We start from the raw sequence: 13,005 nt of genomic DNA, 5'->3' as shown, positions 1-13,005 counted from the left end.
ACATTGGAATTTTTTTATTTATTTGTGACCAGATGTTAAAATAGGAATCTTTCTGTCTCTGTTTTGACAGAGGTCCCCAGTACTCGGTACTAACTGAGCCCCACCTTTCACAGAAAGATAAGGGATTTACAAAGGAGATGATCATGATAGGGTTTTATGGATCCCACCCAAGAGTGACTCCTACAAGGGACAAGGCAGTCTCAGCTGAAAGCAAGAGGAAATGTAGATTCGTATACAGAATCGAAGAAAGCATAGTCATAGTTTGTAAGTGAAAGGAGAGCTGTGGAGAAAAGGGAGAAGTAGGGAATGTCCACAGAAGCCCCATAAAGAAGTGATCACCCTAAGCACTGCCACAAGACCAGGGAGCCCAGGCTGCATCATACCCTTAACTCACCCATGCCCCATTCCCTTTTCAACTCAGATGCAGATACACTAACAGTGACCAAAGCACTTTTTTATTATCTTAGGGTGATTCCCCCAAAACTAAGGGGCCTACCTAGGATTGCTCAACTAGTTCAGTAGCATGTTTGAATAGTTAGGGGGCAGAGAGACATAAAGCTCTTTAACCAATTGCTCACAGATTGTTCAACAGAGGACTCCTTGTCATTTTTGATCTGTCATGTACGTACACAACAGACTCCAAGCCCCAGGAGAGCAGACACCTGGTCTCTCTGTCTCATTGCTGTATCCATAGCCCCACAGCACTGCCTGGCCCAGGCACTTAGTATAGATCTGTTGAGTGAACAAATGTTCTTTAACACAAAAGCAGGAGATGATAAACATTGTTACTATTTTAAATCCCTAAGTGTTGGGGTCTTCTGTATGCAGTAAGAAAGGACTGACACTGGAGCCTGACACTCAAGCCATTCCCCCAAGCCAAAGCCCCTGGCCTTTCAATACCCCATCTGTCTGCCTGTGGTCTCGGAGCTACTTCTTCCAGGCTGTACTGCTCTATTTAACCTGCTCTAACCTCAGGCAAACACAGAGGTATGTGAGGAACGCAGCACAGAGGACACTCTCTGAAGAACAGGAAGGAAAGATAAATATGAAAAACTCAAATAAGAGATCTGATTTCATTTTGAAGACACATTTATTTTTTGAATTGTTCCCCAGATAGTGGAACAGCAGGGCAGCAGAGTGCAGATATATCAGAAGCAACAGAAGCAGCAGTGCCTGAGTAGGAGATGTACAATGATTTACTGGAGTGTAGGAAAACTATAACTTTTATTCATATTAATTTTTTCCTTCCTTTAAATGTTTGCATGTTTTATAATGTGTCTGAAATCAATGCACACGTAATTTAGAAATCACAAGTATACACATATTCAAGTGTCTGCTCAATTTTTTTTATTTGTATTTTATTTTTTTACTGGTAGATAAGATTACACAATTATAGGCTCATAGAGGCCACATGAGAATGAGGTCTGGCCTGGCAGGTCCTGGGCCCCTTCTGGTGGGAGCCCTGGGCCCACTAGAAGTACATTACATCACCCATCCACCAACAAAACAAGTTTTTCCTGGATTCTTCCGTTCCACCACTGTAAAACTGCAGGTGTCCTTGTTGAAGATTTTCCGGCACTTGCTTGTGTCATAACTTGCAGGTACGGCAACACTGTCATTGAGACAAGAGCAAGGCCTGTTAGAAGGGATAGGATGGCCAGCCTCCTCAGGGCCAGATCTGTGCCTATAGCAGCCCACACTCCAGCTCTCTAGAATGCCCGTCACCAATTTGCTGTCACTCCTTGGCTTGCAACCCCAAAGTGCTGTCTTCAGGAACCCGGGTTTGAACACATAGAACCTGGCCTATGAACACACAGACCACCCTGACATTGTTCTTAAGTTGCATCCTGCATGCACAGGACAGAAGTTCTGAGAGGCCCAAATGCAGGTCTGGGCTACTTTGGGGCCAGGCAGCTTGTTCTAGTGTGACTCTTCTTGTCTTCCCTGCTCAGGAAGTAGCCAGCTGCTTGATTGTGTAAAAGGAGTGGTTGTCCCATTCTAATGAAGAACTATTAGAGTAGGAACTGGCTGGCCAACAGGAACAGTGTTACTGCAGGCCAGGATCATGGAACCCAGAAAGAAGATGATAAAAACTGGGGACCATCTCTCCATGAAAGTCTACCCACATATTCAAGGATACACCCAATGTTAAGGCTCATCACTCTCTTGGAACCCACTCCTAAATCTCAGATTTAAATTGTCCCTGCCCAAAGTGTACATAAATGCAGTCATCACCAGGGCCCTAGGTAAGAATATTTCTTTCCAAAAGATGACCATGGACTTATTTCAACAAAAGAGGACAGTTCAGCCCTCCTCCCAAAGGGGAATCTGGAAACCAAAATAAGAACTAGGAATAGGTTTTTCCAGGGCGCCTGAGGTGGAGGGCCTTGGCAGTGGGGAGGCCACTGGGTAGCTTGAGATCTGGACAGTGTCCCCTTGAGAGTGCAATAGGTCAAAACAATTATCCCAGAGAAAATTTTTATCAAAAGCTGTCTTTTGCTATAGCAAAAAGAAAAAAAAATCATGAAAAAAACTTGGTAAGTTGCAGTGCAACTACAGGGAAAAGGAGTTGGCTTTGAACAGTGGAGAGAAATGTACACACTTCCTCTCTGTAGAGCAGTGTGCTAAATGAGACAAGCACGTAGAAAGAAGGAAGGGGCCTTTGAGTTCCAACTAGCTGTTAATTACTCTCCCAAGCTCAAGGGATGCAGACTGGCATAGAGAAGACATTAATATATGTTGAGTTAATAAATTTTTATGCAAAATATCATTTAACTCTCACATAAACCTGATCATCCCTATTTCGCTGTGAGGAAACCGAGGCTCAGAGAGATTAAGAAATGGATCCATCATTACACAGGAGGTATACAAGGGAATGGAGATTCAGATTTCATTACTCTGACTCCAGCATCAAGGCTCTTCCCACTTCACTTTTTTCTGCACTAGGTTCATAGGAACCCTAGCAGAGAGCTGTATTGACAGGGCTGTAGTGATGCAGTACTGACGGTGGTGGAGGGTGTCAAATCCATGTGGCAGGGATGGTTTGGCCACTTTGGAGGTAGGTGTGCTACAATGTTAGGGAGGAATGGCTCACTAGCCCTTAACTTCACAGATACAATCACACTACAGAGTCACATTGACACTTGACACAAAGACAATGTCAAAGTTTTGGAGCTACAAGATCAAGATTCAGCTGTGATATGCAGTGACCCAAATGAGACAATACCTGGGAACCTGTTTCGAGCAGCCAGCCAGAAAGCCTCCTGATCTGATATCCCTTTTGTTCTATTAAGTGTTTAGCATGGGGTGTGCTCAATTAAACATGTTTGGAACATTTTGGACACTCAGATGTCTAATTTAAGTCAAGTCCTTGCTCCTCTACTCACTGGTGGTATCATAAGACTCTCCAAGGTACTTGTTACAATTCAGATTCCTTAGGCCCCTATACCTTCTCATTCAGTAGGTTCTGGGGTAGGCCCCAGGAATCTGTATTTCATCAGGTTTCCCAGATGAGCCAGTGATCAGGCAAGTTTGGGAAACACTACTTGATACTAATGCTTCTTTCATCAAAGCCGCTCCTATTCTTGCAAAACACTATAGGCCAAGACTAAAGCGAACACAGCAAATGGATTTTGCAAGGTGTCACAGGAGTGGAGTAGCTGTATGGATGTGGCTGCTGAGGAAACAGAGCAATTAAGAATGACATTGGAGGTACTCTCTATTCTGTTGGCGCTAGTGCTAGACCTTTGGTCTAGCCAGAAGAGAACATCTGCACAATCTTTGGGCCGATACAAATTAAACTTAAGCAGTTAAAAAAACTAGGGTTTAGAGTACAAAGAACACTACAGAGTATCCTTTACACCTCACACCCATTCCCTCTGCCTGTGTGCAGACCCACTCCTGTTCTTGCAAATCACCACAGGCCAAGGCTGAAGTAAAACCAGCTAAATTCTAGAATAGCTTCAGACCACTGGGTATCATTTCCTATCTTTGCAACCCACCTGGATATAAGTATTTAATAAGAAATATATCTATCAAGTTTCAAAACAACTTAAATATGACTGAGGTGAAAGCAACTCAAATGTCTATCAAAACAGTTGAATGAATAAATAAAATGTGGTATATATGTATACAATGGAACATTCCTCAACCTTAAAAAGGAAGGAAATTCTGAGGCATGCTACAACATGAATGACCTTTGAGGACATTATACTGAAATAAGCCAGTCACAAAAGGACAAATACTGTACAACTCTGCTTAAGGTTGTCAGATTCATAGAAAAAGAAAGTAGAATGGTGATTGCCAGGGACTGAGGAGAGGAGGGAATGGAGAGTTACTTATTGGGTGGGGAGTTTCAGTTTAGGAAGCTGAAAAATTCTGATGATGAATGGTGGAGGTGGTTGCACAAAAATGTGAAAGTACTTGCCCTGGCTGGTGTGGCTCAGTTGGTTGGAGAGTTGTACCATAGACCAAAAGGTCATGGGTTCAATTCCTGGAGAGAGCCTATACCTAGGTTGCCAATTTAGTGCAAACCAGAGGCAGTTGACTGATTTTTCTCTCACACATTGATGTTTCTTTCTCCCTCTCTCTCTCCCTCCTTCCCTCCCTCCCTCCCTCTCTCTCTCTTTCTAAAAGCAATGAAAAAAATGTCCTCGGGTGAGGAAAATAAATAAATAAATAAATAAGTTGTGAATGTACTTAATGCCACTGAATTTCACACTTAAAAATGGATAAAATGCTAAATTTTGTTATGTATATTTTACTACAACTAAAAAAAGAAATAGCACTGAAAACTAACCCCCTTCAGGATGGGTTTTTGAAAGAGGGAGCATCTGTATCTCAGAAAGCAACCCAACAGCAGCTGCACCCCTTCTTAGTGCTGCTGGCTTGAGACTTACATGTTGCAGCAGTTAATTCCATCTTGGCCACAAGAACACTCCACACAGTCCTTAGTCTTCCACTTTGAGTTCAGTGGGTGAGTGACTCCACTGAGGTCCTTGCATTCTAAAATAATACATGTGGCATCATAAGTGGTGTCCCCAAGTCACACAACTAGAACAACTCTTGTAGGACATGGGGCCAGTCCCTGTTATCTGTATCCCTCCCAGAGAGGGAAAAATCTAATTGTCTTTAAGGGCACCTATGTAAAGTGCTTCTATATTCACCCCCAGCTAAATTTCAGTACTGTTCAGTTCCTGCCACTGATCATGTTTTCTTACAGCAAGCTTAAATCCTTCCAGATTTTATTTCAGTACAGATATTACAAGGAAACAAAAAAAGGCCTTCCTCTTTAATCAGATAGCTATTAAGATCCTAGAGGTACTTGGGGCTAAGTTTTTTGTTTTCTGTTTTTTTTCTGTTGGATTATCTCTGGATAAATGTCTCATTTTTCTACCTCCCTTTGCTTTGCTTCTCAACCATAAATGCACATGTAAAGCATCTTGGATATTTAAAAAAAAAAATCTATACCTGAATCCCACCCCAGAACAGTAAAATCAGAATCTCTGGGCATGGGCACCAGGCTGCCATATTTTTAGAAATCTCCCCAAACGATTCAAATATTCAGCCAAGGATGACAACTGCTGCCTTAATTTTTGGTGGTTCAAGTGTGCTTTAAGAACTACTCTCAGCACTACCTGAGGCTGGGTTGGACATACAAATTCACATTCTCATTCCACGCCCACACAATCAGAAACTTTAGTTTAACAAGATTCTCAGAGGGTTTACATGAACCTTGAAGTTTGAGAAGTACTGCTATGGAATAATCGACAGTTCTTCACCTGCATGGAGGGGGTCAATCAAGAAGTTTTTAAATGTGCAGCACCTATACCAGAGATTCTGATTTATGTGGTCTTGGATGGCACTGAGCATTGATAGTTTTCAAAAGCTCTCCCAGCACTTCTCATACACCTGGTGTTGAGAACTATTGTCTTATATAAATGGCAAATTGAAGCCTCTCATTTCATGCCATCTGATATCTGCCCTAACCCTCTTTCTCATGCAAATTTAAAGGCCTTCATCTGCCAACAGATTACATCTAACATGCTGCAGTAAAATAATAAAGTTGAAAAGTCATGACTTACCATTAAATAAATCACCTGGGTTGTTTGTATTAGGTATAACATAGCACTGAGCATTGCATAAAGTCACAAAGTTCGCCAAAATGATGAAGGTGCCCAGAAGAGCATTCTGTAATGTAAAGAAAGGTCAGGAAGGAAAACAAATGAATTCAGATGGAAATCATTGACTGAGTGTCCTGTAGGGTGACCCCAGCTGGGCTCTGGCAGGTGGTATAAAGCTGGAGCCTCTACCATCAAGAAATCAAAAAAAGGAACAAGACCTACCCAAGTTACTAAAATAAACTGAAAAAAGAGATAAATGTGAGTCAAAGGCCAATAAAAATAATGATAGTGTGCTATTTTATTACAGAGGAGGTTCGGGGAAGTCTTGCAGATAGTTGATTTTTTAGCCTCTTTGCAGAGTATGTATAATTTAAAGGACAGAAATGAGGGAGAGGAAGAGAGCTTCAGGAAGATAATAAAACATTGACAAAAAGATGAAGAAAACACAATAGGAGACTTAATGGAGCTGAGTTAGTTGCAATTCTTAGACCATGAGGCTGAGAACTTCATTTTCCAGGTGATAATGCATTGTTGATGGCTGCATGAACATATTAGTTCATCTAGCTGATACTGGATCTGTAGGACAAAGAAAAGTATAAAGTTGTTTTTGTCATCATTTTGAGATGTGCAAACTAAATAAACAAACTTTAATGTGGGGATTTCCAGGACCTTGTAAGAAGAAGGTGGGGTGAAAGTATGTGTTTTATAAGATGTCTAAAATTAATTATGAACTGATACTACCTGAAGTAGTGCATTACTGATATAAGAATAGAAAGAGAAGTAAAGGGAATAGCATAGAAACTACAGAAAATATGTTTATAAATACATACAAAAGTTTACTATAAAATAAACTTAGTCTTTGAAATCTTTAGGGAATGATTATTCAGTAAATAATATTAGAACAAATGGTGAGCTATTTTGAAAAGAAACAGTTAATTTTCTACTTTAGTTCCCGCAAATGAATTCTCAAAGGACTTAAAGGTTTTACAATAAAAGGACTTCCAGCCAAGATGGAGGCATAGGTAGGCACACTTTGCCTCCTCGCACAATCAAAGGAGGACAACAAGAAATTTGAAAACAAAAAATAACCGGAACTGACAGAAAATCAAACTGTATGGAAGTCCAACAACCAAGGAGTTAAATAAGAAATATTCATCCAGACCAGCTGGAGGGGCAGAGATGGGCAGCTGGGTTGGACAGGATGCGATGCAAGGCAGCAGCTGGAGGACCAGGTGGGTGCGAAGGCACCTGGCAGACAGGGCAGTCCCACATTTGCATGTGGATAAACTGGCAGGAACAGCTGTGGAGCAGGGCAGACTGCAAAACCCGGGGTTCCAGTGCAGGAAAAGAAAGCCTCAAAACCTCTGGCTCTAAAATCCTCTGAGGGATGTGGCAGTGGGAGATACTCCCAGCTTCACAGGAGAGTTCATTAGAGAGACCCACAGGGTCCGAGAATGTACACAAACCCACCCACTGGGGAATCAGCACTAGAAGGGCCCAATTTACTAGTGGGTATCAGGGAAAGTGACTGAAAGCCCACCGAGAGCCAAGCAAGCAGCATTGTTCCCTCTCAGACCCCTCTCCCACATACAACCTCACAACCCAGCGACCTGGGTTGCCGTAGCCTGGAGAGTAGCTAAAGCTCCGCCCCTTCCAACATAACAGACATGCTGAGACAAAGAAATATGGCCCAAATGAAAGAACAGATCAAAGCTCCAAAAATAGAACTAAGCGATGAAGAGATAGCCACCCTATCAGATGAACAGTTCAAAACAGTGGTAATCTGGATGCTCACAGAAATGGTTGAGTATGGTTGCAAAATGAAGGAAAATGTGAAGGCTATGCAAAGTGAAATAAAGAAAAATATACACGGAACCAACAGTAAAGGAAAGGAAACCAGGACTCAAATCAACAATCTGGAGCAGAAAGAAGAAATAAGCATTCAACCAGAACAGAATGAAGAAACAAGAATTCAAAAAAAGTGAGGAGAATCTTAGGAACCTCTGGGACAACTTTAAATGTTCCAGTATCCGAATCATAGGGGTGCCAGAAGGAGAAAAGGAAGAGCAAGAAATTGAAAACTTATTTAAAAAATAATGAAGGAGATCTTCCCCAATCTGATGAAGGAAATAGACTTCCAGGAGATCCAGGAAGCTCAGAGAGTCCCAAAGAATTTGGACCCAAGGAAGCACACATCAACGCACATCATAATTACATTACCCAAGATTAACGATAAGGAGAGAATCTTAAAAGCTACAAGAGGAAAGGAGCCACTTACCTACAAAGGAGTTCCCATAAGACTATCTTTGATTTCTCAAAAGAAACCTTGCAGGCAAGAAGGGGCTACAAAGAAGTATTCAAACTCATGAAAGACAAGGACCTACAACCAAGATTACTCTATCCAGCGAAGCTATCATTAGAATGGAAGGGCAGATAAAGTGCTCCCTAGATAAGGTCAAGTTAAAGTAGTTCATCATCACCAAATCCTTAGTATATAGAATGTTAAAGGGACTTATCTAAGAAAACGAAGATCAAAAACTATGAACAGTAAAATGACAACAAACTCACAACTATCAACAACTGAACTTAAAAGAAAAAAAAAACAGAAACAAACTATGCAAACAACTAGAACAGAAACAGAATCACAGAATTGGAGATTAGAGGGGAGGGGGAAGGGAGAGAATGGGGAAAAAGGTACAGGGAATAAGAAGCATAAATAGTAAGTACAAAATAGACAGGGGGATGTTAAGAATAGTATAGGAAATGGGGAAGCCAAAGAACTTATATGTTCGACCCATGGACATGAACTAAAGGTTGGGGGTAGAATGCTGGTGGGAGGGTAGGTGCAGGGCAGAGGGGAAGAAAGAGGAGATAAAAAAGGGACAACTGTAGCATAATCAATCATTCATATATATATATATATATATATATATATATATATATATTTTACAATTAGATCATGCACTAACTTTGTATGGTGACAGATTCACCTGAAACTAATATAATAATGTATGTCAACTATAATTTAAAAATTTTAGCCCTGGCTGGTATGGCTCAGTTGGTTGGGTATTGTCCCACAAATCTAAAGGTCGGGGGTTCAATTCCCAGTCAGGGCACATGCCTGGGCTGCAGGTTTGGTTCCCAGTCAGGGTGTATGCAAGAGGCAACTAATCAATGTTCTTCTCTCACATTGATGTCTCTCTCCCTCTCTTTCTCCCTCCTTTCCCCTCTCTCTGGAATCAATAAAAAAATTTAAAGATCATTAATTAATCACAGAAAATATAAGTAAATATTTATCTTATTCTAAGTATAAAAAAGAAAAGAAATAATTTTGAATATGTAAAAGTTATAAGCCCATAAACAAAATTAAAAAACAATTACCAAATTTGGAGAACAGCATTATCACATAAAGAATTTCTGTATATCAATGAGAAAAATAAAAATATCCTAGTACAAAAATGGCAAAGAAAATAAAGTGGCATTCCTCACTCACATACACAAATAGAAATGATGAACAAACACATGGAAAAGTTCAACTTTTTACTGATGAGACCAGAAATGTAAGTATGTAAACAAAATAGAACCATAGTGTGATGACAAAAATCATTATTTAATTTCTAATACCCAGTGGGAAATAGAGACATATCTGGGAAGTAAATTGCACAAGTATAGTTTATGTTGAAATAATCTTTATGGAGCACAATCTGATCATGTATATCCATATTCTTAAAATGGTTTACAACATTTGCCTTCACCTCTTTCACTTGTAAGACTTGATCCTAAGAAGAATGGCACAGAGAAGGAGATAGACTTCTCAAGGATGCTCACTGTAGCAGGAACTGGAAATAATCAAAATGCCCCAAAACAGGGCTGTCTGAGAACACGGTGATTCAGAAAAAAAAAGAACTGGTAAACTTAGGAGGCAAGAGAATATGAAATGATGTAAATGATCACTATTATGACAAAGTGAAATAAAGCAGGTAACAAAAAGATTTGCATGGTGTTATTTCTATAATGTAAAGAAGACCCACATAGAGGGAAATGCTCAGAAAAAGATTAAAGTTTTTGTATCAAGTTTTAACAAGTGATTTTTGAGCTGTGGGATTTTTCTTTGGGCTTTTCCTTTTATTTTCTAAATTGTCTCCAATGACAAGCATTGGTTTTTTAACCAAAAAAAATAATAAAATAAAATAAATGAATTTCTGCAAGAAACTCTCAATATAGTTAGCACCCATCAGAATTTGAGTTTGCACTTGCTCTCTTTATTTTATTCTTTTGCACAATATTCAGCTTAAGATGATTGTGGAAACCTGAATTTTTTTCTCAAAATTAAATTACATTTAAAAGCCAGCATTATTGACAGAATTTCTGTTCCCTTCATACAGAAAGAGGGCTCCTGGGCAGTGCTGGTTATCACAGGAATCTTGAGGTCCTGTTTTATCCAGACACAGAACAGAGGCATCAAAGTGCACAAGCCAGGGCTGCAGCCCAGGGTGAGTGAAGGGTGCAGAATTCCCAGATCTCCCGCTGCTCTCAGCAGAGGCACGTAATTGAATGACTCAAGGATGGAGTTCAAACATGGTGACAAGATAGATAAAAGTATCCAATTTTGAAATTAACCAGTTGACCATATCTCACATATAACCTCCATGGCCCCCACCTGCTCTCTCTGCTTCAGTTTCTGCCCCTATAAAAACAAAGATTCTCCTGCTTGGATGGGCATCAAAGTAACCCAGGCTTAATAACAAATAAAACCTCAAGTTCATTGAAGACAGACAGGGCCAAGGCCTTTGCATCTTTACCAAGTCCCCCAGTAGAGAAGCACAAGGAAACATAATCAAAACCAGTACTGCTTTAATGTGTATGTGAATCCCCGGGAAATCTTATAAAATAAAATGCAGATTCTGCTTTTGTGGGACTCAAAGGGTCCGAATTTCTAGCAAGCTCCCAGGCGATGCCCCTGCTGCTGGGCTGAGGACCACCTGAGTAGAAAAGCTCTAAAGTCCTTTCCTGTTCCCTTATGCTATTTCTCCACCTCCCTTCCATCCTTTCTTTGCTTCCTTTGCAGCATTCAGTAAAGATGAGTGCACCTGAAACGTGCAGGAATAGCGACACTACAGCTGTGAGGCAGGTATTTGTTGCACTTTCTGGATGGTGTGGCTTCATGCCAGGCTTAAAGTGAAGCAGTGCCTAGAAATAGTGTCCGTTTAGGTAAGCTGCTGCTCCTTGGGTCTTCCCTACATGATCAGGAGTCAGGTGCCTTTAAGGGTTCTATGCAGGGCAGGGATGTTGCCAGCTCTGCAACTTACAAAGTTTACTCTGAGGCTGAAGGAGAGACCTGAACGGAAGAGGAGGCTCCCACCCCACTGTTTTTCTACTACTCCTGGCTTTGTCTTTTTGAGACAGTTTCTCAAGTGTGGTCTGAGACGACTTTTCTACTCCTGTTCATCAGCCACTTCCTCCCTCTGCTCCTCTGCACCCCGAGAGCAGCCCAGCTCATCCTCTTTCACTGGCATTAGCAAAGGATATTTTACAAAAGACCAAGTTTGAATTAAAGACAGAAAGGAAAAATAGATGAATTTTCATAGACTTTGATGCAAAATTCTCTCTTACTACAACATGATACACTAAAAAAGGGCCTAGGGTGATGGTTCTCAAATTTTGCTGAATATTAACATCACCTGGCAGCTTTTAAAAACCCCCCCAGTTCCCAAGGACACACTATGGACCAATTAATTCAGATGTCTGGTGTGGCAGTCAGTTGTCAGTATTTATCAAACATGCCTAGGTGATTCCACTGTGCAGCCTGGTTTGGGAGCCACTGGCCTAGAGAGAGGGACATCTGGGTTCCTGTTTCAACTGCCCGCAGGATAGTGACTACTTCTTCCTCACCACAGGCTCAGTTTCTCATCTGTAAAATGATGCAGTGTTATAGCTCTGAAATTATATTTAATCCACAAATCAGTCAAAAATTAGAGACACATAAAGCTTAATTGAATCCTGAAATTACTGGAAGAAACAACAGCTTTGATGTTAGAGAATAGAAATAGCACTAAATTCATTAAGAGTTTTCTCAAACTCCCAACCTCTCATTATACTCTATACATTGAATTGCAAGTAATCTTTAGAAGATTCATAGTTAGGCTCACATTTACCATTAAATTGTATCCAGTAGAAACACGCATCATAACACATTATAATAAGGAATATACTGTATATAATTTATTGGTTTAGAGGTCTTTATGTATAAAACAATCAGTTACCTACCATTGTGATGAGTTAGAGTCCTTACAGGCATATACATCCAGGGAAAGTCACAGTAAATTTATATAGGAGAAGACTACCACGTATCTGGCATGATTAGGAAAGATAATGTGCCAAGGACATACTTGGTGTTTACAGAGGATTGACTGTCAACAGGGAACTGGTTTCACAAGATTTATGAGTTATTCAGTAATCAGGTCTCCACCCTAAGTATATGTTTACTCTTGCCATTTCCAATCCTGATATGCATTTGCTCTTGACATGAAAGAGCAGAGAAGAGAACTCCCCTTTCCTGTGCCTCCCCCCTAAGCTGGGTAGATGACTAGGCACACGATGGGCTATCTTATTTGATTTCACAGAGTAACAGAAGCTCAGGGACACCAATCACACAGCCAGGTGGTAAAGTTAGACTTCAAAGAGACAGTAGAATAGTTCAGTGGGTCAGCCCAGAAGGCCCCGCAGGGCACTCCTAAGGTCTATTGTGAAAGTACAGACATGCCCTCTGTGGAAAAAGAAAGCACTCTGCAGCCCTGTCTCCCTTGACAAGTCACATGTGCTCAAACAGCTTGAACTTTGTGTACCTCTTCTTGAATTGTAGCAAGTCCGCAAGACAGGGGCA

The 13,005-nt window shown here is 40.7% G+C and overlaps 1 protein-coding gene across 2 annotated transcripts; it reads right to left on the bottom strand.

Annotated features, from left to right (window-relative positions):
- Positions 1-1,324: 1,324 nt before the first annotated feature.
- On the bottom strand, positions 1,325-12,523 carry MSMB (microseminoprotein beta). Of its 2 annotated transcripts, XM_054572358.1 has the most exons (5): positions 12,390-12,507; positions 6,613-6,698; positions 6,084-6,189; positions 4,899-5,004; positions 1,325-1,612 (listed from the first exon to the last, which is right to left on the bottom strand). In XM_054572358.1, exons 2-5 carry the CDS (start codon positions 6,670-6,672, stop codon positions 1,483-1,485), a joined length of 402 nt encoding a protein of 133 aa, XP_054428333.1. In that variant the 5' UTR covers positions 6,673-6,698; positions 12,390-12,507; the 3' UTR covers positions 1,325-1,482. The 2 variants fall into 2 exon arrangements, with proteins under 2 accessions (XP_054428333.1, XP_054428334.1); XM_054572359.1 differs by lacking the exon at positions 6,613-6,698 and having other exon boundaries at positions 12,390-12,523.
- Between the last annotated feature and the right edge of the window lie 482 nt (positions 12,524-13,005).

This window comes from Pteronotus mesoamericanus, unplaced genomic scaffold (assembly GCF_021234165.1).
Source record: "Pteronotus mesoamericanus isolate MK-2021 breed Mesoamerican mustached bat unplaced genomic scaffold, CSHL_Meso_final contig_230, whole genome shotgun sequence".
NCBI lineage: Eukaryota > Metazoa > Chordata > Mammalia > Chiroptera > Mormoopidae > Pteronotus > Pteronotus mesoamericanus.
Note: the sequence above shows the minus strand (reverse complement) of the source record. Positions and strands in the feature narration are given on the sequence as shown.